A 25854-nucleotide genomic window follows, 5' to 3' on the forward strand; every position below is an offset into this window, starting at 1 on the left:
TGTCTCTGTGCCGTCCCTGACCGGGGAGGCTGGGCTGCTCAGGGGCTGGAGAGGGGCTGGTCTCAGGTCATGAGACTGGTTCGCGCAGTGTGCCTCCGGTGCCTCCCATATTGTCCCCGTGCTGGACCCAGGAGAAAGTGGGGACCGAAACAGATGTGGCTCCAGCCTGGTGCAGCTCACGGATGGGGAGTCGGCGGAGGCCTGGCAATGTGCCACACACCACATCAGCCTCTACTGTGCCTCCCCTGTGCCAGCCCAGCCGGCATGCACTGGTATTTTAGGGACCCTCGGGCCAGTCCCCTAAAACCCAAGTCCGTCGTCCATCTCTTGTACCCAGAAGCCCAACCTAGTGTGGCTCCGAGCAGTGAGAGCTGGGAAACCAGCGCAGGGCTTCCTCTGGTCAGGATGAGTCATTTGGCACAGGCCCAGCCCTGTCTCCCCCCACCGCAATCCCACCACACCCCCCGCCCCATGCAGCTGGGGCTCCCGTCCGCGGTGCGTAGTTTAAGCCTCTGTCACACCTTGGATGATGTGCACTCCAGTTAGCAGAGATGTCTCCCTCATCCGAGAGCAGAGGCTGGCTGCAGGCACACCGCCCTGCCCTCACCTGCCCCATCCTCTTCCCCTGCTATAGCAGGAGTATCCTGTCTCCGATGGTCCCCTTCTCATGGGGACAGCCCCTGCCTCTCACCAGGCTCCTCCTGGTGTTTCATGAGCATGCCCAGGCCCCCACGTAAAGGACCCTCCGTCAACCCAATAATTCTCTCCAGGTCTCCCCGTCTCCCCTAAATAGCCAGATTCCCAAAAGGATGTCCAGCCCGCTGCCTGCAGCTCCTCACCTTCACTGTGTTCAGCATCACTCCCGGAGGGCTGCACCCACTCAGACCCCCCGTGACCCCATGTTGGCCTGTGACATCCCCCTGGATGCACCTCATGCTCTCGGTGTCCGTGAGGACTCGTTCTCATACTTTATGTCTCCCACGCTCCACTTCCGCCATGACGCGGTGGGCTCCTTGGGACTTGGTCACAAGCCTCACCCCACACTTGTCCCTACCCAGGCCCTCCTCCTGAGCCCCGACATATTGCCCATGCACCAGTTAACTGCCATCGGATGTCATAGTGGCTCCTCAAATTCATCCTATCATGATCTGAATTCTCAGACTCCCCCCTCCCCAGTTTCCCCTCCCAGCCCCTTCCATGACTGGCATCATCCTGTGGCCCTAACCCCAGCCAGAAGCCTGGCACACATCACTGACCTTGGCTTCCTCCTCCTAGCCCCTGTCTTCATGACCCCAAATCCTGTCAGTTCTCCCCTTTTCTCCCCTCCCCCCACCAGTCACCTTCCTGATGCAAAGGCTCCATCCTCTGCCCTGAGTCACCCAAAGATTCCTCCCCCCCATACACACACTCTGGCCCCTCCAATGTGACTATACATGACAACCATGGCCTTTTAAGAACATCTGAGCATCTTTCTCATACACATAAGAGAACCTGAATGCTTGTTCTCTTCTCACTCCAGCTCCCCCGGCCTTTCATTTCCTGGGATTCACTGAGGCCCTTTGCACATCCTACTCACATTGGTTCAGCATATACTTATGAAACACTGGTTTGTGCCAGACACTGAGCCAAGAAGGGAGCCCAGCATGGTTCCTGCCCTCCTGGTGCTTCCATCATGGGGGGGAAATATAATAAATAAGTGAACAAGATGATTTCTGGCAGTGTTAAGTGTGATGAAGAAAATAAAACAAGGTGATGTGATCAAGAATGAGGGGACACTGGGGCGCCTGGGTGGCTCAGTCAGTTAAGCATCTGCCTTCGGCTCAGGTCATGATCCCAGGGTCCTGGGATCGAGCTCCATGTCGGGCTCCCTGCTCAACTGGGAGTCTGCTTCCCCCCCGGCCACTTCCCCTCCTTGGGTTTTCCTCCTGAAAAAAAAAAAAAATCTAAAAAAAAAAAAAAAAAAAAAAAAACAATGAGGGGACACTTAGAGTCGGGCAAGGTGACTAGAAAGAACAGGTCAAAAGAAAGCCTAGGGGAAAGGATTTCAAACAGTGGGAAGAGCACCTGCAAAAGCCCCAGGTGTGAAAGAATTTTATGCCTAAGGACCAGCTGGGGGAGCTCCTTGTGGCTGTCTGGTGGGTGTAGGCAGAGTGGTTTGAGATGGGCCTGGGGCTGTGGCGAGGGGGGTGGATTTTGTTCCAGTGCAGAGGGAAGCCACTGGAGGCTTTAAGCATGAGAGTGACATCATCCGATTTTATGCTTTTAAAAGATCAGGCTGGCAGCTGTGTTCCTCCCTCTCGCTCACCGCTGACCCCCCAGGGCCTAGCAATGCTCCTGCCCTTGGTGAGTGGTCAAAACAGGCCTTGAATGAATGCATGCCCCGGACTTCCTGTGTGACCTGGAGGTACTCACTTCTCTCCCTGGATCTTAGTTTCCTCACCCGAGGGACAGTCGGTGGGAATTTCACGCCAGAGTGGGTGGGCGGGATTTGGATTTAGGTTTCCCTCCTCCCCAAACGGCCCCCCGAGACCCGAGCCCCCCACTTGAGGAGACGAGCTGCGGGGCGGGGGGGAGGTCTTCCCTCCTGGCGACCCTAAGCAACGCGGGGCGGCCCCACCCCGGCCTGGACCGCGGTCTGAAGGATGCTGCAGCCCCGGGGGCGGGACCCGCAGGCGATCGCCACCGCCTCCCGCACGGATTGGGTGCAGCCGTGACCGGCACCGCGCTATTGGTCGGTCCAGGAGCAGGGGCGGGGACCGGCTCCTGCAGCGCGGCGGCGGGGACGCGGCCGGAGCCCGGGAAGCTGCTGCGGGGGCGATGGCCGCACCGAGCCCGGGGCCCCGCGAGGTAGGTGCGGACCCAAGAGAGGACAGGAGAGGGAAGGGTTGGGGGACAGGGCCCAGGCCTCTGCTCCCCGTGCAGCGCGGACACACCCCCATCCCAGCCCTGGAGGGGTCCAGCACTGGGCGGGGACCAGAACACGCCCCACACGGGGCCGCAGGTATGGAGGGGGAAGTCTGGTGGGTGTCCCTAGAGAACTTCCTCGGTTTTCGCATCGGGGAAAAAGCTCCTCCTTCATAGGGCTGTTAGCAAGTCAAGCTCTCGGCCAGGGCTGGGCACATGGTGGGTGCCCACTACGAATGGGTCAGCCGCTGTGAGCCCAGCTTCGTGCTGACCCTCCGCTCGGCCTGGAGGAACTCCGCATAGACGAGCGGAATAGATGACGGAGTCCCTGGCGTCACAGCTCCTCGTATCAAGGGTTCCTGGGCTTGGAGCAAATATCAAACTGCCACGAAGGAGTTATTATAGTTGTCATTTTACAGATGAGAAAAGGAGATGCAGAAAGGTTAGGTGACTTACCTAAGATCATACAGCTGGTGAGAGACAGGTTTGGTTGCGGAAAGCATTCTCTACCTACTGATAACAATTCTATTCTGGGTGCTGACAGCATGCCAGGCACTGCGTGGCCCATCACAACACCCAGTGAGGTGGGTACCAGCATTATCCCTGTTTTACGACCGAGGAAACTGAGGCAGAGAGCGATAATAGGAGGGCTCACAAGTATCGGAGGTGGGACTCAAACCCAGGTCTTTCCCCTATGGGATGCTTCCATGTGCTCATTGCTTCTTGTGCCTCCTGCCACCAGGTCCTGGCCCCCTCCCCAGAGGCTGGACGCAGAGCAGCCACCTCGACCTCTGGCCGCCGTGGCCTCCTCTGGCGTCTTCGAGACAAGCAGGCTCGCCTTGGCCTGTTTGAGATTGGCCCGGGGCATGAGCTGCACCAGCTGACATGCATGATGCAGACAGGGCTGTGGGCTGCCACCCAGGTCTCCATGGACCACCCACGCACAGTGAGTGGCCCATCTGTGTCGTGCACCTCTTCGGTACCGAGGGCAAGACTGTGCAGATGCCAGGTCCTGCTAATACCGCAGGGTCAGGGATCAGAGAGGACTATACAAGGAGGAAATCAGGGGCTTGGTGCAGGGAGGGAGGGACATGCTGGGGTGGGGGCCGAGGCCAGGAAGCCGCAAAGCCCGGTGTGTACTGAGGATGTGAGGAACACCTTGACCCAGGTGGTTGTTGTGCAACTCTAGATGGGCCTCTGCTTCTTTGGACCTCAGCGCCCCCATCTGTATAATGGGTGTGGGGGGGATTGTACTCCTCGGTCTCTGATGCCCTCCTGGCTCTGCTAGGGTGTATGGCTGAGAAAGGACCCCACCCCCACCCCACCAGCCTGGCCCATCCTCCCCGGAGCTCAGGCTGGGGCCAGGCTGGCTCAGCAGAAAGGGTCGCCCAACTGCAAGCTCAGCAGCTGGACAGGCCAGGGCGAGCATGTGTGTTGTGTGTGTGTGTGTGCGCGTGCACACACACACACACACACGTGTGCACAGTGTGACCACATCCCACAGGCCAAGTCCTGGCACAGGGACCTAGAGGTCCAAGAAGAGTGTAGGAGCCTGGGGGGGGGGGGGAGGGGGGGCACAGTCTTCTGAATCTCATAACCTGCTGACAATCTTCCATGGCTCCCCAGTACTCAGCATGGCCTCAGGATTCTGCTGGCTCAAGTCCAAGGGCCAACTGCCCAGCTGCATTCACTCCGTCCCTCCCTTAATTATTTCAATCGCTTGAGCTCTCCTGCCCTTCCAGTGACCACCAATGCTGTTCCCCCTGCTATGAGCACCACCTTTCAGATTTCAGCTTAGAGGTCACCTCCCCCAGGAAGCCTTCTCTGATCCTGCCCTTCTCACACTTAGTCAGGCACGTCCCTTGGCTTAAAGGCCATCCCCTTTCACTGGGATGGCATCTGGCCTCACTAGGCCAACATGTGCTTCTGGGTCAATGGACGAAGCTCTGAGTTCTGGTCTCTGTTTGCTGGAGCAATCACACGGAGGGAAGCGGGTGAGGCCAGGTGCAGGACTCTTGAGATCCTGGAGCTGGCAGTGTGGGCCAAAGACTTGACCTGAGCCCCTCCACTCCTCCCTGTAGGGACCGCCCACTGAGGAGGATTTCTGCGAGGTCCTGACCCAGGTTCACGAGGTAGGAAGCCCCAGACTGCTGCATGGGAGGGGCGTGTACTGGTCTTCCTTCTCTGTCCTCCTCAGTTTGCCCATCAGTACAGTAGGAGTGCTGGCTTGCCTCAGGGCTTTGCAGGACCGGTGTGGCTACCCTGACCCTCCCGCGCTAGGGCCTACTGCACACCTGGGCCCCCCGTGGACACTGCTGGGGCTGCTCTTCCTCCCCTGCAGGGCTTCGAGCTGGGCACCCTGGCTGGCCCAGCCTTCGCCTGGCTGCGCCACTCCCTAGGCCTGGCCGAGGAGGACTATCAGGCGGCGCTTGGCCCAGGTGGCCCCTACCTGCAGTTCCTCAGCACCTCCAAGAGCAAGGCCAGCTTCTTCCTGTCGTGAGCTGGCAGCAGGGGTGGGGAACGGGTGGGAGTGGTGTCCCTGGGTGGAGGGGAGGGGGTGGGTGGGAAAGAAACAGAATGGCCAGGTCAGGGATGGTCAGGGCCAGATAGAGGTCAGATGGAGGAGAGTGAGGGTGGGAGATGACCCGAGCGGGGGTGAGGAGGCCTCGAGCCCGAACCGGGGGAGACAGAGCCACACTCGGGCAGAGGGCCCGATGGGGGCCGCTCCAGCCCCGCCTGACCAGTGACCTCTCCCTCCACTCCCCAGCCACGACCAGCGCTTCTTCCTGAAGACCCAGCGGCGTCGGGAGGTGCGGGCCCTGCTTGCCCACCTGCCCCGCTACGTGCAGCATCTGCAGCGGCACCCGCACTCGCTACTTGCGCGGTTGCTGGGTACGACCGGCCGGGGACCGGGGACTGCGGGGCGGGGGAAGAGGAGGGCAGTGAAGAAGACCGAGAGCGAGCAGGGGAGGGGGCTAGGGAGTGGGGCGGCTCCCAGGTTGGGGGGCGTAGGGGACCTGAGCCCGAGCCTGGGCTGGCGGCTCCGGGCAGGGGCCGCGTTCCGTGGGGGGCGTGTCCTCGACGTCGGCGGAGGGGAAAGGCGGACTCGGTGGGCGCAGGCCGAGCTCTGGGGCGGGGCCTCCCGAAGGGGGCGGGGTTGGATCGCCCAGTCCCGCGGCGGGAGGGCCTATGGGTGGGGTCACGCCTGAGGACCGCGCCTCTCTGGGGCGGCCTAGAGGCGGGTCCTGTCCGGACGACGACCCGAGCGGAGGCAGAGGTCCGGGGGCGCGGCCTGGAGGGGCGGGCTCGGGAGGCGGGGGACCTCGAGGAGGAGGCATGGCCTGGAGCTGGGCCTAGAGCGGGCTGGACCAGGGGTTGTCGAGTTGGGGGCCCCCTCACCTGGCGCCCTCTCCCCTTCCAGGAGTGCACAGTCTGCGGGTGGCTCGGGGAAAGAAGGTGGGTGAGGCCGAGGCGAGGGGACCGGGCCAGAGGGGGCGGCTGGAGGGTGAGATTCTGTCCTCCCTCACTCCCTACCCCTGTCCCCAGGAATTCTTCATCATCATGCTGAGCGTCTTCTATCCCGCCGGCCGCATCTCTGAGAGGTGAGTCGCCTCACAGGGCCCCGGCCCCACGCGGGATGTGCCACCTGAAGCACCCATACTCACTAGATAGATGCGAAACTGAGGCCCAGGGAGGAGATGGGAGGGACATCCCTGAGATCTCCTAATGGATCGGAGACAGGGATAGGCACGACCAGCATCTCTTGAGCACTCAGGATGCATTGGGCGCTCTGTCCAGGCTTTGCATTCATTGCCTTCTTTATTCCTGGAACAACTCTGAGGGGTAGGTGTGGTTATCATGCCCATTTTATAGATGAGAAGCTGAGGAGGGGGAGGGCCACGCCGCTACTATGTGAGGAGCAGGGATTCAAACCCAGCCTCTTATTGCACATGGCCCTTTCTGCCTCCTAACGGTGACTCTGCCTGAAAGCTCCCCATGAGTGGTCCCCCCTGGTGCTGCAGTCTAGGCTTGGACCGCTGTGTTGGGGACACTTCCAGGGATGACAAGGGGCTGAGAAGCCAGCACAGGCAGGGATAAAGCCTGGAATGGGCTCCCAAAGGCCCGAGTTTGAATCCCAGCTCTGCCCTTTACTTACCGTGTGGTCTTGGGCAGGTCAAAGAAGCTCTCTGAGCCTTTTTCTTCATCTCTGACATGGGGACAATAATGGAATGGCTTGTGGTGAAGATTCGAACATCCACCCAGTGGAAGCTCTTGTTTCTTGGTTCCCCGTGTGCGTCAGTCTGTATAATGCTGAATTCTGTTGCCCCCTTTCTGTCATCTTCCACTCACAGGTATGACATAAAGGGCTGTGAGGTGAGCCGATGGGTGGAGCCAGCCCCTGAGGATAGCCCCGTTGTCCTGGTGCTGAAGGACCTCAACTTTCAAGGCAAGACCATCGACCTGGGTGAGCCATGGAGGCAGTCTGTGCATGCTATTCCTCCATTCAGGGTGAAGTTAGAAGGGTGTCCCTGGCCCTGCCTCTGCCTGAGTCATTTAGAGCCCGGATTCTAGAGTCAGGCAGAGCAGGGTTCAAATCCTGGCTCCACGACTTACTAGCTAGGTGACCAGGGCAAATTACAGATGAGTTTCCTCATCTGTGAAATGGGACAGTTAATGACACCTGCCCTCTTGGGGCAGATATGTGTGGAGCCCTCAGCACCTTGCCTGACACACGAGGAGCGCTCAAGTGGGGGCACTGATGCTCTGGCAGGGCCCCAGCGGAGCTGGCTCCTCCACCAGATGGAACTGGACACCGCCTTCCTCCGGGAACTCAACGTGCTCGATTACAGCCTCCTGATGGCCTTCCAGCGTCTCCATGAGGATGAGAGGGGCCCAGGCAGCAGTCTCATCTTCCGCACGGTCAGGTGGGCAGCCCCCCCCCCCCCCCGCAGGGGCAAGGGCAAGAATGAGGTGACGAGAGCAGGAGAAAGATGGATGATGAGGCGGGGCGGGTGGGGGGGACAGCACAGACAAAGGCTCAGAGACTGGCAAGTGCAGTGTTTGTGGGTCCGTGCGTGCATGTGTGTGTGTGTGTGTGTGTCTAGGGCTGGAGAAGCCTGGTTGGCAGGGTTGGTGGGCACGCGTGGACCGCACACGACCGAGCAGAAAAGATTCAGCTGGACAAGGGTTTCGGTGCTGATGGAAAGAATCTGCCCATTTTCCTGAAGGGGATGGATGTGGAGCCAGTGAAGGTTTCAAAGCAGTTTTCAGACCTATTTAATTTTTCCTTTAGAAAGAGCCCTTGCCCTTTATTATTTATTTATTTATTTTTTAAAAGATTTTATTTATTTATTTGACAGAGAGAGAGACAGCGAGAGAGGGAACACAAGCAGGGGGAGTGAGAGAGGGAGAAGCAGGCTCCCCGCTGAGCAGGGAGCCAGATGTGGGGCTCGATCCCAGGACCCTGGAATCATGACCTGAGCCGAAGGCAGACGCTTAACGACTGAGCCACCCAGGCGCCCCGCCCTTGCCCTTTATTAATAAAATAAAAGGTTTTATTTATTTACTTGAGAGAGAATGAACACAAGCAGGGGAGGAGTAGAGGGAGAGGGAGAAACAGACTCCCTGCTGAGCAGGGAGCCAGATAAGGGGCTCGATCCCAGGACCCTGAGATCATGACCTGAACTGAAGTCAGATGCTTAACTGACTGAGCCACTCCGGTGCCCAAAAGAACCCTTGACCTTTAAACCAGTCGTTCCACTTCTAGGACCCTAAGGTCATCACCATTGACCCCGTCATCATGTTGTCCCCTGCTTCATAGTAGTAACTGTCGCTCTTTGCATGCTGACCATGAACGTCATTAAGGTAGGCTCACTCCTATTTTAGAGATGTGAAAACTGAGGCTCAGAGAGGGGAAGTGAGGTTGCAAAATGACTTCTGAGGATTCATGTTAGTACTTGGTTAGTTACTTGGATTTCAGTCCTCCAAGGCTGAACAGAATAATGTAGGGGTTAAGGAAGGCACATTAAGGAAAGAAGTCCAACCACCTGATGGGTGGAAAAGTGAAAAATGGCATCCTCTCATCCAACCCCCCAACCTACTCTTTGGAGGTGGGTGAGGCTTGGGCAGAATCCAGGTGATTGGCTCCCCACTTATTGTCTGGACACATCCTGCCCAGAAGGTGGAATTCCTGCCATGGGACACAGATGCGCCCCCCCCCCCCCATCCAAGCTAGGTCAGCTTCTCCCTTGCTCCCTCTATCCCCAGCTGATGCTTAGATGACAGTTGTCATTCAGCCAGTAAACCCTAGTTGGTTTGCATATAATGGTTGTTGTCATATTGAAATATGCTGGCTGGTAAATGGCCACTGCCCCAGTCCTCCCTACCTGTTCCCAGTCCCTCTTTCAGAACAAGCCTTTTCCTAACCCCCAGCACCGCACCGCAAAGGGTATCAGTGTTTTGCCCAGGCACCCAGACCACTGGGTTCTGATTGGTCGATGCCTGGGCAGGGCTTGTCTCTCATTGGCTTATTTCTCTCAGCGACACTTCCCCAACTCCCCTCCACCTCCTGGAGGACAAAATTAGGGAATTGAACCTGCTTCTGGCTGGGACTGGGGCCCAGCAAAAGGCATCTTCCAATTTGGAATACATTTAGAAGGCAACCCCCACAGCCCCCTCCCCCCACACCATCTATAAACTGGGGTTGGACTTTGTTCACACGGTTTCAGCTCTGCCACCCTGAAACCTCCAGGGTTGGACGACCTCAGACAGAAGTTTAGGAAACACCCCAATACCAGACTTAGCCAAAGTGATGTGGCAGATAAGTGCGGAGTCAGTCTTGTGACCCAAATGCTCTAGAGGAGCGCCACCCAATAGAAATGTAGTGCGAGGGGCGCCTGGGTGGATCAGTTGATTAAGCGGCTGCCTTCCGCTGGGGTCATGATCTTGAGATCCTAGGATCGAGCCCTGCGGCTGGCTCCCTGCTCAGTGGTGAGTTTGCTTCTCCCTCTCCCTCTGTGCTCCCTCTCTCTCAAATAAATAAATAAAATTTTAAAAAGAAAGAAAGAAATGCGAGTCACACATGTAGTTTTAAATTTCCTTGAGAAAATTTAGCCTCTTTAGAAAAGTAAACAGAAACAGGTAAAAATAATTTTAATAATATATTTGTTACTCAATACACCCCAAATTTTTATCATGTTGTCATCTGATCAATATAAACATTTATGAGGTATTTACACTCTTTTTCTCATACTGTCTTGGAAAGTCAGTATGTATGTCACACTCACGGCGCACCTCAGTTGGGACTGGTTACATTTAAACGCTCCACGGCCACCTATGGCTAGGGGCTACGTAATGGACAGTGCGGCGCTAGACCATCATTTACACTTTACTCAGCCTCCCAGTTTATCTGACGTCACAGGCCTGGCACACAGGAGTTGTGGGAATGAGTGGAGGGAGAGCACGGTCAGCGCAGAATGCTGCCCGGGTGCCCCGCGGCCAGACTTGCGGGGAATCCCTGGGCTGGGGCCCCCTGGAGGAGGCAGGAGCCTCACCCTCCTGTCGGTCGCCAGGTCTGTGCAAGGGGTACAGAGCCCGGAGGAGCCGGGATCCCAGAACCGCCGGCTGCTGCCCGACACCCCCAACGCCTTACACATCCTGGACGGGCCGGAGCAACGCTATTTCCTGGGCCTCGTGGATCTCGCCACGGTGTACGGGCTCGGCAAGCGGCTGGAGCACCTATGGAAGACGCTGCGCTACCCGGGCCGGACCTTCTCCACCGTCAGCCCCGCTCGCTACGCCCGTCGCCTCTGCCAGTGGGTGGAGGCACACACCGAGTGACCAGCGCCCGCGGCGCTCCGCATCTGGACAATGGGCGCACGCCGGGAACCAGAGTTCCAGCCTGGCCCCGGCGGCGGGTTGGGCTCCCCTCGCCTGCCGTTCCTCCCCTTGGCCTCCAGAGGGCAGCATCCCCTAACTAATACCATGACAACACAGCCTCATTTGGCGGCGATGCCGAGTTCGGCCTTGTGCCAGGGACTCTCCTATGTTAGCTCGTTTAATCCTCAAAAAAAAAAAAAAAAAAGCTATTATTCTCTTTTTACAGACCATAAAATGGAGGCTCAGGGGGTGAAGGGACTGAGCAAGATCATTCAGCAATAAATGCTGGAACCAGGACTCGACTATGCCTTTTGGACTCAGGAGCCTGTATTCTTACCCACCAGCTCCCTCAGCCCTGGCCTCGTGCTCTGGGGAAGGGGGGAGGCTGAAGGCTCCAGCCGAGCGCCTTGGTCATCCAGATGGGGAAACTGAGGCCCAGAGACTTTAAGGGGCTTACCCATGGGTAAGTGGAAAGGCCAGCCCAAGAACCCAGGCTTCCTTACCTTCTGCCCACTGGTCTCCTTTTGGGGTGGTCCCCCTCGCTCCTGCTCCTCAAGGGATGCAGGTGGGAGAAGGGGAGGTATTGTGGGCCTGCAACTCTGGAAGACACTATGTTGAGGCCCACTATTAATCTTGAATAAGCTCTTCCCTCCTCTGGGAGTCACTTCTCATCTGTGAAATGGGGGTAGGGGTTGGTGGTCAGACCGAGGGTATGGCCGCACTGCAATTACCAGGAACAAAGAAGCACAGTGCGTGCATAGCCCCTGATCATTCCTTCTCCTCCCTCCAGGAAACTCCAGCCTGGCCTCTGACCCTGGTCCAATCCAACCATACCCAAGTGGGCCTTTCCTCTAGAGCTGCTCCAGGGCCTGGCTGTGTGTGTGATCAGGGCAAGGTGCTACACCTCTCTGTGCCTCAGTGGTCTAATCTGTACAACTGGAAGCATGAAAATGGACTTCATTAACTCATTAAATATTTATTGAGCACCTACCATGTGACAGATCCTCTACTGGGTGATGGGGACCTGGGGGTGGAGCAAGACTCACAGATTCCGCCTTCACAGAGCTCACGGTCTGGGGAGAGATAGTGACAAAAGCAGCCTGGCATGACACAGCCTCATGAAGGAGCATGGGGCCATCGTGCTGAGGGAGGGGGCCTCCACCGAATAATTTGATGGAGATGGGGCCCTACCATCTCAAGTGAGACCGGAAGAGTCAGATGCGGCCCTGGGAGGGTCCCAGGCCAAGGGCACGGCAAAGGTCTGGGGTGAGGGAGAGCCTGACACTCGAGAGAAAGAAACAGTTCAGAGTGGGAGGGACAGTGTGGTGGTGGGGGACGTCGTGCACCAAGAGCTGACCCCCAGGACTAGAACCGGACCTTGGGAGACGCTCAGCTAATACCAAACACTGCCAGTCCATTAGCCTTCAGAGAAAATGAAGCAAAATGCGGGTAGGGAGGGAGGGGTAAGGGAAAGTTAATGCCGCAGCACTGGAGTGTGGGCTCCTGGAATAGGTATACAATTGACTTCACCCCTAGTTGTCTGGGTGACCTTGGATGATTACTCAAGATCTCCGAACTGGCACAAGTCACAGAGAATTCCTTGTTTTGGCTCAGCAGGAAGTTGACACATAGAGCTTTAAGGTCATCCCTCAGGAGGTGGGTGCGTGAAGCAGTTCACCAGTGGTAGGGCTGCAGAGCAGGAAACAGGGTCTGGATCTGGCAGGACGAGTCAGAGCCTGAGAGTCCTGCACTCATAGATAAGGATGGCTCAGCCCCTCACCCACCTTGGGTCTCTGGCAATAGGCTGAGCCAGGGCTTGAGGCTGGAGAGGGACGTGACTTATCCAAGATCTCATGGGGCCCAGGATTCCTGGTTCTCCTAACTTGGTCATTCAACAGACATTATCTAGCATTTAGTGTGGGCCGGGTGTTGTGCAAGTGCTGGAAATGCCTGAGGACATGACTGGCATGACTCTGCCCCCACGTAGCTGAGAGTCTAGTGGGTGGGTGGACTGGTTAGTACACAGGATGATTTCAGACTGTGAACGGTACTGTGAAAAAGACCAATAAGGTGGGACTTAGAGGGATGGGCATGCAGTGTCACATAGAGTGGCTGGCAAGGGCCTTTCTGAAGAGGTGACATTTGAGCTGAATGACAGGAGGGAGCTGGCTATGTGAGTAGAGGAAACAGCAAGCGCAAAGGTCCTGAGGTAGGCATGAGCTCAATGTGGTTAGGGGTCAGAAGGGTGCCCAGGGTAGGTAGAAGGTGATTAAGAAGACAGAAGTTCCCACCGTGCAGGGCCTTGTAGGTCAGGGTAAAGAGAGTGGACTTTTGCCAAAACCAAACTGAAGAGCTTTACTGAGCCTGCAGAACTTCCCACTGGCAGTTCTACTGTGGATGTGTGATCCTCATCTGCTCCAGGAGTCCAGGACATTTGGGCATGTCCCTGTCTCCATGTGGCCCTAACAGGGAGAGAATTGCCTCTTGGGGAAAGAATGGTCACTTCACCAGCCATTGTGGGTGACGAATGAATCCTTAGGGAATTTTCTCACCATTGTCCCCTTGGGGTTGAGGCTATGAGGAGAAAAACCTGAAGGATGAGGACTTGGGGTGGGGGCAGAGGGACTCTGGCTTTGGGCACCCACTGTGTGCCTGGCCTTGAGTGAGTAGGAGACCACAGAGAGAGATTGAACTTGGACCACTACCTTTGAGCTGTGCCCAGGCTGCGGGGGAGGGACAAAGTAGGCCTGTGCTCAAAGGAAGCTCAGGGACAGGGCTGCTTTAGCGTGCCCCCCCTCCCCCATAGGACGGAAAGAGGCATGGGGGACTTGGCTTTGCACCAGAGCAGGATAGGTAGCTTTGGGAAGTTGCTTATCTGGGTGCAGATACCCAAACATGGGTACCTTGGCATTGTGCCCACACCAGAGGCTCTTAGAAAAAGGCAAATGGAGTTTGAAATGGGGTGGGAGCAGAAACCTAGCCTGGATCCCAGGGGAAGATCCTGTGGAGGGTGGTGTGATGGAGGTGGTAAGATGAGCTTTCTGGCCCATAGAGCATTTTATAAAAAACACTGTAGATGAGAAGCATGCTCTCTACTTCTCCGCAGGCCCACTCCTCCCTATTGCCCTATATCTGCTCTTTCAACCCTTTCTGACCCCTGAAGGCACTTGAGTTTGAACTCCCCAGGGGATCTCATCTGAGCCTTCAAATGGGATACATTTCAGCATCTGCAGGGGTGCAAGACTGAGCTGGTTGGAGTTTGGAGGACACTTTGGGGAGGGGGAGGCGAGGAGGTGCAAGTACGTGGCAGTGAGATAGCTCAGGGTTCAATCCTAACTGTACCACAGCTGCCCTCACTGGCAGGAAGGTGCTGTTATTATACCCACTTCATAGAGGAGAAAAACTGAGGCTCAGGTGGAGGCCACACCACAAGAGACAGTCCCGCTAGGGTCGCCAGAGAAAATATAGAATGCCCAGTTACACAGGAATGTCAGATTTTTAATATAATTATGCACTGTTTATCGGAAATTCCAATATAACTGAGCGTCCTGTATTTTACTGGCTAAATCTGGCAACCCTACAAGCTTGAAACCCAGGGCTGCCTGACCCCAAGCCCCTGCTTAATTTTCCTACCCATCCCCCAATTTCACAAATGGAGAAACTCGAGTCCGAACCGCTAGGCAGCCACGGCGCGCCGGTTCCCGTACTCCCTAGGCCTTTTCTCTGCGCGCCTCCCACCCGACCCCCGACCGGATTGGGAGAAATGTGGGAGGGCAGGAAAAGGGAAGATGCGCGCCCTCCGACTCCGCCCCCGGCCCGCAGGCCCCGCCCCCATCCCGGAGGTCCCCGCCGCCAGCCACGCACTTCCCTCCCTCGCCGCGCCGGCGGTGCTCGTAGGTCCCGCCCCCGTCGCCCGGGACCCGCCCCCAGCGCGCCTGTCTCCTCCCCGTCCTCGCAGACCCCGCCCCTGGTGCCGGCGGCTGCCGTTCGGTTTCCAGCCTCCAGAAGCCGCAGCCCCGGTGCCGCCTCCGCCCCGGGGCTCCGGCTTCCCGCCCGTCCCGCCCCGTTTGCGGGCCATGGAGCTCCGAGCAGCGGATCGAGAGCAGCCGGAGCGCCCCAGCCCGTCCGCCTGGTTAGCGCCTGGCCGGGGGAGGGGGCGGTGGAATCTGGGAGAGGGGTGGAAGTATCCCGCCCCAGGCCTCACAGTTCATCCCTCTTGGGGGGTGAGGTAGGAGGGTTGGGGTGGCAGTCGGGGCTCCTGGCTCCTGGTTCTAACTGACCCGGACTCGATGGGTGACCTTGAGCCGAGGGCTCCCCCTCCCTGCCTCTCCTTCCCCGTCTGCACAATGGGGATTGGTTTGGCGGGAGGTTTCCCCGAAGGTCACCCGATAGCAGCTCCTTTAGGATGCGGACAGCGCTGTCCGGCGTTTGGGGGCTTTAAGGAGTTTGATTCCTGGGAGTCATCTGCCTGGACCCTGGCCCATACCCTCCCCTGCCTCAGTTTCCCTGCGCCGTTTCCTCAGAGCCCCAGGACCCAGCTCTGAGTTTCTGGATCTTGGCAGGTGCCTGGCCCCCACCCCTTCCCAGCGCGAGCCCTGGAGACGGCAGCCAGGTGGCTGCTGAGCAGCGACAGCAGCATGAAGGCCCCGGTAAGTGGTGTAAGGAGGAAGGCTCTTGGGGAACTTCCGGCACAGCAGCCTCCTAACCTCTCCTACTGCAGGACTGACTCACTTCTGACCCACTGCTCCTGAGCTAAGAAGGGCAGACTGGCCTCAAAGCCCTGCTGATCTGGTTGGCAGGCGGTGTGGCTTCAGGCAAGTGGTCTTCCCTCTCTGGTTTCAGGGCCTTGCGCTTCTCCCCTGTGACATGGAGATAGATAATAGTACTATCTCCTGCAAGCACCCGGAGGCCACCCAGGTGAGGCACCCGCCCGGGAGGGGGACATGGTGTGAAAGTGCCGTTTAGCTGCTCTCGACTTTATTCAGGAGCCCCTGGTTGTGGGAGAGGGCCCTGGATGTTGGGGGAGTCTGCCACGACCGCCTGAATTCGGGTCTCTGGGTCCTTTGTGGGCAGAGGACCAGGTGCCAGGCAGAGCCTGAGGGCTCATGGGCTGAACCCCCTCCCCCGCACAGCTGGCCACAGAGAGATTTATTTTTAGAAGCTGATGTGGCTTGTGGACAGAAAAGGGTAGGCCTCTGGTAGGATATGCCTGGGGGGGACAGTGGGGGCTGCTCTCCCCCCCTCCGGTTTTCAGCACCAACAGCTCCTAGGTGGATTCTGAGGGGGGAACCTGTGCCTTGGGCAGGCTGGGAGAATATTAGAGCCCAGAGAGACACACACAGTGACCAGGGTGGCCCAGCATATGAGGGCAGCCCCAGGTCATGGCCTCTTCCTGGTGGCCCCCCCTTGAAGGCTTGGTCACTAAGTCTGCCAGCAGGGCCAATGGGCCTGGAGGGCCTTCTGGTTCAAATGGCCTCTGGCACATGTTTTGTGGAGGTGGGAGCCTCTGAGCGGCAGCTTTCAATTATTGGAACCATTCTTTGAGTGACACTTCCCTCACTTCCTGGGCCGCTGACCCAGATCATGAGCTAGGGGGCTGGTCACTGAGCAGCCGGGGGAGGGGGCAGGGCGTGGGCACACTGGCAGCCTGGGTCCCGGGTCTGAAGGAGGATGGCTGCTCTTCTGAGGGGCCGCTCTCCTGTCTTCTTGTGCACCACTTTGGGGTACACAGAGCTTACCATACGTTCGCACTGCAGGCATTATGGGCCCCAATTTTTTAGAAGCAGAAACAGGCCCAGAGGGGTGGACAGTCATACCGAAGCCTGCACAATGCACCTAGGCTTCCAGTTACGAGTATGGGCTCTGCAGCCTGGTTTTAAGGCCCCATCCTGATTCTTTATCTAGAATATGGGGATCATAATAGGGCTTGTCTCCAGGGCCTGAGCTTGGAAGCCCAGAGGAAGCCCTGGTTAACAGAGACCGTGGACCGTGCTATTGTTCTGGAAGCTACTGAGCTGGGCTTTGGACCCATGGGGCTGGGGCATAAGCTTCTAGGAGCCCCAGGGACCCCTGCCCACACCCCACGACCGCTGACTCCCCCAGGGCCGGCTCCTCCTCGTTATCCTGTGCTCCTTGGGCTTCTCTGCCGCCTACATCCTGCTGTGCCTCTGGGCCGGCGTGCCCTTCTGCCTGGCCTCCTGCCTGGACCCCCAGCCCTCCATCAACTCCAGGCCCACTGTGCCGGGGCCCCTGCGCTTCAGCGGATACAGCAGCGTGCCAGATGGGAAGGTGAGCTGGCCGGACAACATGTCGCGCGACAGGGCCGGCCACGGCTGCCAGGGTGCCCCCAGCTCTCTGGGCGTAAGTGAGAACCAGGCTCATGCCAGGCCAGCCTGGACCCCAGGCTTGGCCCCTCTGCTCACCAGCTCTGTGACATTGAGTAGCCACTTGACCTCTGTGAGCCCCAAGTTCTAAGAGGAAATTTTTTTTTTTAATTCAACAAATGTTGCCTGGCTGCTCTCAGCTGGGAGCTAGAGGTGAAAAAGATGAGTCAGCCAGGGCGGCTGGCCATCTGGAGCTCTTAGACCCGGTGGGGGAGACAGACACCATCCCACCATGGTGATCTGTGCATCGTTCTGTGTGTCTTTAGAATTGATTATGTATGTGCATAATCCACTCATGCAGCAGGTGTGTATCTGGATATGCCCTGCCTTGTACTGATGGCTGCCGGGGATAGAGATGACAGAGAAAAGTCACGTCAACCCCAGAGCTCTCCCTCTCATGGGGAGACAGAGACACTGGGGCTCAGGGGTGACGACCCACCTCCCCACGCTTGCTCTGCCAGGCGCGGTTTAGAATAGGAATAGGAAAATGGACCTCTGAGTCCCTAAATCAACATGATGTTAGATATAAAATGTCCCAGAGTGGGATAAAGGTCACTGTAAACCCCTGTGCCCCCAGGAAGACATGGAGACATGGAGTGAGGAGCAAGTCCTTTTCTGGGAGTTCTGACCTCTAACCCCCAGGGAACATTTGCAGGCGTGTTGACTCAGCTTCTGCTTTTCGAGAGATAATGAGATGGTCGTTGGGCCCTCACTGTGCTCTGGGTCTGCACTGATCACTCTCCAGGCTTTCTTTCTTTCTTTCCTTTTTTTTTTTTTTCAAGATCTGAGCTGAGATCAAGAGTCAGATGCTTAACTGACTGAGCCACCCAGGCACCCCACTCTCCAGGCATTTTTAATTGAGTCTTCACAACCTGATGAAGTAGATAATATTTTCATCCCCATTTGCCAGATGAGGACATTGAGGCTCCAAGAGACAGAGGAAGTGGTTGAGCCAGGATTCAGGCTCAGAACCAGGGGTTCTCAATGTTATTGTGGCGCTAAAGACCCCGCTTTTACTTAATGAACTGGGCATAATGTGACTGGGGCTTGGGCAGAGGATGGAGTGGTCCAACAGTGATTGTGAAGAGCTAAGGTTCATGTTTACTTAACAAACACACATATGACACCCTATCTGTGCCAGGCATTGCTCTAAGTGCTTTATAAATATTTGCTCATGTAACTGTAATAAGGAACCCGGGATGGAGGGCCGGTTAGGGCCTCAGCAATCGGGAAAAGGGACATGAATATGGCTGATGAGGAAGCATGGGGCGCGCCTGGGTGGCTCAGTTGGTTAAGCGACTGCCTTCAGCTCAGGTCATGATCCCAGAGTCCTGGGATCGAGTCCCGCATCGGGCTCCCACTCCCCCTGCTTGTGTTCCCTCTCTCGCTGTGTCTCTCTCTGTCAAATAAATAAATAAAATCTTAAAAAAAAAAAAAGAAAAAAAGGAAGCATGGGGCTCTGAGTCTCAGCCCTGCCCCTGGCTATCCATACAACCGTAAGAAAGTCACTCCGCCTGCCCAGCCTCAAATTCCTCATCTGCAAAATGGGTTGATGCTGTACTCGGAGCTGATAGAGGGATCGGGCGAAGTCAGGGGCTGGAGCAGGGCCGTGGGAGCTGCGCGCTCACGCCTCTCTCTTCGTCTCTGCCTCTCCCTGCCTCTCCCTGCAGCCGCTGGTCCGAGATCCGTGCCGCAGCTGCGCCCTGGTGTCCAGCTCCGGCCAGATGCTGGGCTCGGGCCTGGGCGCCGAGATCGACAGCGCCGAGTGCGTCCTGCGCATGAACCAGGCGCCCACCGTGGGCTTTGAGGCGGACGTGGGCGGGCGCAGCACCCTGCGCGTGGTCTCGCACACGAGCGTGCCCCTGCTGCTGCGCAACTACTCGCACTACTTCCAGCACGCTCGAGACACGCTCTACGTGGTGTGGGGCCCGGGCAGGCACATGGACCGGGCGCTGGGAGGCCGCACGTACCGCACGCTGCTGCAGCTCACCAGGATGTACCCAGGCCTGCAGGTGTACACCTTCACCGAGCGCATGATGGCCTACTGCGACCAGGTCTTCCAGGACGAGACGGGCAAGAACCGGTGAGCCTGGAGCCGGCCTGCGGGCGGGCGGGGGGCTCCCTGCCGGCTGGGGGCATGCCTTGGGAGCCGGGAGCCTGACGCGGGGCTCGATCCCGGGGCCCTGGGATCATGACCCGAGCCGGAGGCAGACAAGGGTCTGCTCCGTCAGGCGCTGGGGGGCCAGCAGCGATGGAGGCAGGTGGGGGTGCTCCTGCCTCTGAGGGGGGACAGAAGCAGAGAGACGGTCATTCGCTGAATTAGCACAAAGATGAAAAATCCCCAGCGGTGGTGAGGGGTGTTTGGCTTTGCAAGCACAAGATAGGGGAGCACTGCCGGGTGGGGCAGCGGCAGGGAGCTCCTCCCTCTGGAGGGGATACTCCCTGAGATCTGAATTGGTCTCGGAAGTCCCTGCCAGATAACGAAAGTGACAGTTCACAGTAGTAACAGCCCTCTGCGTGCACCAGGCACTGACTTAAGCACTCTGCATGGAAGATCTCATTTTATCACACGCTCGCTGACTCCCGCCTACCTCCTCCGCCCACTGGCTCCCCCCCTCCCCCAGCCCGTCCCCACCCCAACTCAGGAAATACAGCCGCCAACCACCAGTTTCCCAGCCAGAAGCTTGGGCTTTGCACCTGACTCCTTTCATTGCATCATCTGCCACATATCATGGGCTCTTGACTCTCCTGTGCTCACAGGTGCCACCTTGACCTAAGCCACCATCCCCCCATCCCCGCCCCCGCCCTTGTAGCACCCTCTTGCTGCTGGTGCTCTGGCCCCCTGTAGTCTGAGCGCCAACCACCCTAGTGAATTCATCCCATTGGTGGCCTGCCCTCAACCTGATAGCAGCTTCACTTTCACATGCAGAATAAAGTCGAGGCTCCCACGCCCTCCCCTCCCCTGGCCTGCAAGCCTCATATGATCTGGCCCCTGCCTGTCTGTGATCTCGTCATCTCCCTTCACTCAGCCTGCCCCAGCCATCTGGGCTTCCTCAAAAGCAGGCCTTGCACATGCTGTTCCCTCCATCTAGAATGTTCTTCCCCCACATCTGCCTATGACTGACTCCTTGCTATTCAGGTCTGGATGGGATGTCACCTCCTCAGAGAAGCCCTCCTTGACCACCCCGTCTGAAGGCGTACCTCCCTGCCTGATATTCTTTGTCCCCTTCCTTTGTCTCCTTGTCTTCTCAGCACTTCTGCCGCCTCCCCTGAGAATGTTAGCACTGGCTGTGACAGGTTCCTGGCCAGCACAGGGCCCGGGAGGTATTGAGTTTGAATGAGTGAGCCACCCCATAACCCCTCTGTTGAGGTGGAGGTGAGTGGCCCTCGGCTGGGAGAGTAACAGTGCTGGTGCATTGAGAGGGTTGAGGCCTGGGCTGCCCACACAGCCCCTTGCTCCCAGGTGGGCATGGGGCGTGGGAGGGTGCTGAGCAGACAGTGTTCCCTCCCTATAACTACCTATAATTCTCCCCATTTCACAGATGGGGCAGTGAGTCCCAGAGAGGTTTTCGAGCAAACCTGATACTGTGGAGCAGATTCAGGGTTTGAAATGAAGACCATCTGACTCCACACAACCATCTTTTTTTTTTTAAGATTTTATTTATACACCTGAGAGAGAGAGATACAGGGAGAGAGCACGGGCAGGGGGAGAGGCAGAGCGAGAGGGAGCAGCAGACTCCCCGCTGAGCCGGGAGCCTGACGTGGGGCTCGATCCCAGGGCCCTGGGATCATGACCTGAGCCGAAGGCAGACACTCAACCATCTGAGCCACCCAGGTGTCCCGCCAGACAACTGTCTTACCCACTTTCAACCACTATGCGCTATGACCTCCCACCATCTCCCCAAGCTTGGTCCCTTAGATGAGCAGAGCTTGTGACCCGGGTCCCCACACCATCGTCTGGGGGTTTTCTCAAGTCCTGTGTGGGTGGTAAGGGGCTGAACAGGCCTGGGTTTGCATCCAGCTCCACCTATTACCTGCTGCCGATCTTGGGCTGGCTCTGTCCCCTTCCCAGCCTCCCCCAGGGTCCCCTCTGCAGGGATCAAGGTAGGGGCCCTTGGGTGGGAGGGTAACCAGCACTATGTCCTAAGAGAGCTGAGGCTGGGTCCGCCGCACAGCCCCTTGCTCCCACTTGAGTCAGGGAAGCAGCTGGGCTGACTCTTCTCCTTCCTGCCAGGAGGCAGTCGGGCTCCTTTCTCAGCACTGGCTGGTTCACCATGATCCTCGCCCTGGAGCTGTGTGAGGAGATTGTGGTCTATGGAATGGTCAGCGACAGCTACTGCAGGTCGGCCGGCCGGGTCCTGGGTGGGAGGGAAGGCCGGGGCAGGGAAGACCGTGGGCCCCCTGTCCTGACTCAGCCTGGGGGACCTCAGAGCTGTGGAGTGCAGGGTGTGTGGGCTCCCCAGTGGGCGGCTGGGGCTCAGACACCCGTTGGACCCAGTGCCTGGTGGGAAGGAGCCCAGCCTCATGACCAGTCTCACCCTACCGTTGTGACTTTGGGCCAGTCCTGCCACCTCCCAGGGCCTCCGTTTTCTCGTGCGTAAAAGAAAATAATCACACCTTCCCTAGAAGGTGGTAGAAACATTTAGAGAGAGAATAGTCTACCGAAGTGCTTAGAACGGCATCGTCGGGCACCGGCTGATAATGCGTGTCAGGGATAGATTACATCTGACCTGTTGTCGTTGATACTCTAATACTCCAGTATTATTGTAAGTAACACGTGTGGAGCGTGCAGAACAGGTCCCTGATCTCTATCTTCTGTCCTCTCTGGAGCTTGCTTGATGAGCGCGTGGGCGAGACGATGGGAGCCCGTGTGCCCTCTGCCATGGCCCCTGCACTTGGCAGTCTTGATCTTTTTGGATTTGTGCTCTCAGGTGCCCATGTCCATTTTATAGACAGGTTATTTATGCTCAGAGAGTACATCTCTGGCCCAGCATCAGCCAGCTTGCCAGAGGCAGAGCCGGAGTCAAACTCTGGCCTTTGAGATCCGTGGGCTGTCCCGCTCCTCCCTGCGTCTGTCCTGGCCTTCCCCGGGGCCTGGCATGGGGCTCAGTGGGAGCACCCGGTGAGGGGCGGCCGCGGCAGGCGGCAGCAGGTGACGGGAGGCGGGCGAGTTTCAGACACCGCACGTCTGTCCTTCTTCCCCGCCCGCAGGGAGGACAGCCACCCCTCGGTGCCTTACCACTACTTTGAGAAGGGCCGGCTGGACGAGTGTCAGATGTACCTGGCGCATGAACGGGCGCCCCGCAGTGCCCACCGCTTCATCACCGAGAAGGCTGTGTTCTCTCGCTGGGCCAAGAAGAGGCCCATAGTGTTCGCCCACCCGTCCTGGAGGACCCAGTAGCCCCGTCACCTGGCCGGCCGCCACGCCCTCACAGGGCCTCTGTTCCACACTCCACCAAAAACATTTAATTTATGGATCCTGTCTCCCGCCACATGCCTCATGGACCTAAGGTCCCTTCTTGCCCTACCCTGGGGACACTTGGAGTCCTTTCAGGGCTCCGGACTTGATGGGGAGAAGAGGAGGACTGTGGCGACCTTTGCACCCTCCTCCACACCCCACTTCCTGAGTCATCCAAATTTTCGTTTGGGGGTTCATCCCTTCTCTGGATCTTCCAGTGGCCTTTGCCCCAGGGGTCAGTGCCCCGCCGCCATTCACCAGCATCGTGATCTTTGATCTTGCAATAGCCCTGGTCCCTCTTCACTCTCCCCCCTCCACTGCCTTTGGCACCACACTACCCGGGCTCGTTGCCCTGGTCAGGGCAGCCCGCAGCTTGCGGTTCATTGGGCAAAGGGGCCTTTGAACTGTGACTGCCAGGGCCACCTCTGGAGTGTACGGGTAAATATGTGTTTTCTGGAAACCTGTCGAAGTGTGGTCATGTGTCTGGGGGTGGGGATTGGGGCTCCTCCCCCTGCCACAGTCCCCTAACCTGTTGACTGGAGGGCAGGCTGAGTCCTTGGGCCCCTTCCCAGGCCCACAGCTGGCTGGGCTTCTGGCCATTTAATCTGCCCATGTGTTTCTTCCCCAGGAGCCTACCTGCTTCCCCACCAGGCCAGGAGGTCTGGCTCCCTGGCTGCAATTGGCTCAGGGAACGCCCCAACTCAGAGGCTTCCAGGGGACCCTTTGTCCTGCACCAGTGGGAGGAGAGTCTAGGGCCTGGGAGGAAATGACTCAGGGTGGAAAGGAAATTCCTCTACCCCATGTTGCCTCCCTGGTCCGAGTTAAATTCCAAGGACCTTACCAGTGAAATCCCCTGTTAACTCTGGAGTTGGTCACACTGCAAGGAAGGGAGGCGGAGGGCAGGCGCCAGGCTTTCCGCCCCTGAGCTTTAGTTTCCTCACCTATAAGGTGGGAAAAGCAGACCCACCAGTAAACCGTTAGCAAGCGCCAGTGAGCAAGGGCCTGCAGTCACCCTGGGAGGAGGGGGCTAGTGTTAGCCCATTTTACAGATAAGGAGAAGCCGCTTGGCTGAGCCAGGATGCGATTGCCTGAGTGCCTGGGCCCTGCACTAGGGGGCTGGGTAGAGCCCACCAGAGGGCTTCACTACTCCTCCCTCCCTTTTTCCTCTCCTCCCTGCCTCCCTCCCTCCTTCCTTCCTTCACTGGAGACCAGGAGACTAATGGAGAACCGGGACCCCAGGACCTTGGGCTCTCAGCTGGGATGGAGCCCTGGGGTTCTGGCTCCCTGCCCCAGGGTCTGGGGCCTGCTTCATGAGCCTGTAACCTGGACAGCTGTTCAGAGTCCTATGCTTAGCATAATGCTCTGCTATTGTCAACTTGAAATTCTTACTCTGTTTTTTAATAAGAGGCTGCACATTTTCCTTTGGCACTGGACCCCCACAAATCATGGGGCCAGCTGTGCGAGGGAGTCCGGGTGACCCAGCACCCCCTCCCCACTGCCAGGCGGGCCCACTGGCCTGGCAGTAGCCAGTGTCTCGGGGCCAGGTATTGGGCAGAGGTAACCTGGCAGGCAGAGGGTTGGGAGGGGAGCTTCCAGGCTCAGAGGGATGGCTCTGGAAGAGTCCTGGCCTTGCTCAGTCTCCTGCTGTGGAACCCTGGCAGATTAGTGCCTTTCTCCAGGCCTCAGCTTCCTCATCTGTAAAAGGTATTAACGTAGTCCCTACTGGGGCGCCTGCCGGGCTCAGTTGGTAGAGTGTGCGACTCTCGATCTCAGGGTTGTGAGTTCAAACCCCATGTAGGCGTGGAGCCTCCTTAAAAAAAAAAAAAAAAAGTAGTCCCTACCCCAGGGGATTGTATGAATTCAGAGAGATGGCCCCAGGGCTGGCACTTGATAGGCGGGACCCATCATTTTCAAAAGGATCTCCCTGGCTAACCCAGTACCCCCTTGGCAGTGACAGAGGGGCAAGAAGACCTCCCACCCTCACCAGCTGCCTCCCTGCTCACAGCCTCAACCTCAGTCTCCAAGGACCAGATGGGATTTGAACTCAACCCCCTCCCAAGAGATTGCCACCTCCTCTGGCTCCCCCCCCCCCCCCCCCCCCCAGATGCTGGCTCAGCCCCTGGGCCCAGTGCACAGAGGAACCTCTGTCCTGGTCCTGCCCCCGATGGATGTTTTTGTGCTGGGTTGGCCTAAATAATGTGTCTTTCTGTGGTGGTGACCTGGCAGGAACAATCCACCAGCTACTTCCTCCGGGCCAAAGAGGAGGACCCCTGGCTGCTCTGGTGAAGGGTTCTGGGCCTGCCGAAGGCTCTCTGAGGCAGCCCCTTCTTGGCCACTGGAGTTGGCCACCTTCCACAAGGTGAGTTGGGGGCCGGAGCTTCCTCCCACCTGCAAGGAGTGTGGTGGGGGTGGTGCACTGTGGTGTGCAGCCCCTCTTTGGGGCTCTGTTTCCTGTCCACAGCCCTCCTCCTTTGTCCCCTCAGCAGGCCTGCTGGGGACACATCTACTTCCTCCTGAGGTCAAAGGGGAAACCAGGTGAGCCTCACAGCCTGGAAGTGTCTTAAGGGGTCTCTTCTCTCAGAAGGAACTCGGGACCAGGCCAGGAACTCACACTCACACCTCATCTACCGGGTGAGGAAAGGGTTACCGGTTCTTCTGGATACCAGTGGGCTCCTGTATCCAGGGTCACCTGGGCCCACCTGCCCACTCTAGCCTGTCAAGAACCAGCTACTTCCTGGTTCCAGGCGCACTGCCCAGGTCACGTGAGCTTATGGAGAGCGCCTGTGTGCAGGCCCACACCTGCTGGGGGCTCTTAACTGGCCTCTCCTCCAAAGGCCTTTCCCTTGGGCTCCTTCTCTGTCCAGAGGGAAAGAGGCTACAGTTTCCAGGCTTGGCTCCCACGCTGGCTCTGCCCAGGAGGCAGTGGGGAGCCTGGGGCAGGTATTGAGCCCTCTGTGGGCCTTGGTTTCATCCGTGTAAACTGGGAGCTGGGGTGGTGGGTGAGGAGGTCCCTGTGGGCTCTTCCTAGGGCAAAGATTGCTAAGGGGTAAGGAGGGAGGGTGGTCACACTTAGGACCCTCACTCTGGGACAGGAAGGACTGATGCAGAGGCCACCTCTGGCAGACCATGGACGGGCAGCCCTGTGGGGAGGACAGACTCTGGGCAGGGTTGGAGGGTAGCACCAGCATTAATATGGCCGCCCATCCATGAAGGCCCTGCTGTGGGCGTGGG

General features: G+C 58.0%; 2 protein-coding genes across 4 annotated transcripts; both read left to right on the forward strand.

Moving 5' to 3' along the window:
• The first annotated feature begins 3038 nt into the window (after positions 1-3038).
• PIP5KL1 (phosphatidylinositol-4-phosphate 5-kinase like 1) lies at positions 3039-11772 on the forward strand. Of its 2 annotated transcripts, XM_035016652.1 has the most exons (9): positions 3039-3850; positions 4986-5036; positions 5246-5400; positions 5672-5796; positions 6326-6360; positions 6451-6506; positions 7257-7369; positions 7676-7829; positions 10476-11772. In XM_035016652.1, the coding sequence occupies exons 1-9, from the start codon at positions 3599-3601 to the stop codon at positions 10741-10743; spliced, it is 1209 nt and encodes a 402-aa protein (XP_034872543.1). In that variant the 5' UTR covers positions 3039-3598; the 3' UTR covers positions 10744-11772. The 2 variants fall into 2 exon arrangements, with proteins under 2 accessions (XP_034872543.1, XP_034872544.1); XM_035016653.1 differs by lacking the exons at positions 3039-3850; positions 4986-5036; positions 5246-5400; positions 6326-6360 and having other exon boundaries at positions 5780-5796.
• Positions 11773-14772: 3000 nt separating this feature from the next.
• Positions 14773-23087, forward strand: ST6GALNAC4 (ST6 N-acetylgalactosaminide alpha-2,6-sialyltransferase 4). Of its 2 annotated transcripts, XM_035015729.1 has the most exons (7): positions 14773-14914; positions 15345-15431; positions 16885-17070; positions 18836-19248; positions 20418-20489; positions 21400-21507; positions 22377-23087. In XM_035015729.1, exons 2-7 carry the CDS (start codon positions 15420-15422, stop codon positions 22564-22566), a joined length of 981 nt encoding a protein of 326 aa, XP_034871620.1. In that variant the 5' UTR covers positions 14773-14914; positions 15345-15419; the 3' UTR covers positions 22567-23087. The 2 variants fall into 2 exon arrangements, with proteins under 2 accessions (XP_034871620.1, XP_034871621.1); XM_035015730.1 differs by lacking the exon at positions 20418-20489 and having other exon boundaries at positions 14774-14914.
• Positions 23088-25854: the final 2767 nt, after the last annotated feature.

The sequence above is a fragment of the Mirounga leonina genome, unplaced genomic scaffold, assembly GCF_011800145.1.
Source record: "Mirounga leonina isolate KUSES-001 unplaced genomic scaffold, KU_Mleo_1.0 Mir_170, whole genome shotgun sequence".
In the NCBI taxonomy this organism is placed as follows: domain Eukaryota; kingdom Metazoa; phylum Chordata; class Mammalia; order Carnivora; family Phocidae; genus Mirounga; species Mirounga leonina.

Coding starts and splice junctions, on each gene's coding strand:
- PIP5KL1 (XM_035016652.1), top strand. CDS start 3,599: ATGGGATGCTTCCATGTGCTCATTGCTTCTTGTGCCTCCTGCCACCAG. Junction 6,361..6,450: donor GGGTGGCTCGGGGAAAGAAG/GTGGGTGAGGCC, acceptor CCCTGTCCCCAG/GAATTCTTCATCATCATGCT. Junction 7,370..7,675: donor AGGCAAGACCATCGACCTGG/GTGAGCCATGGA, acceptor ATGCTCTGGCAG/GGCCCCAGCGGAGCTGGCTC.
- ST6GALNAC4 (XM_035015729.1), top strand. Junction 17,071..18,835: donor GCAGCGTGCCAGATGGGAAG/GTGAGCTGGCCG, acceptor CTCTCCCTGCAG/CCGCTGGTCCGAGATCCGTG. Junction 19,249..20,417: donor GACGAGACGGGCAAGAACCG/GTGAGCCTGGAG, acceptor TTGTCTTCTCAG/CACTTCTGCCGCCTCCCCTG.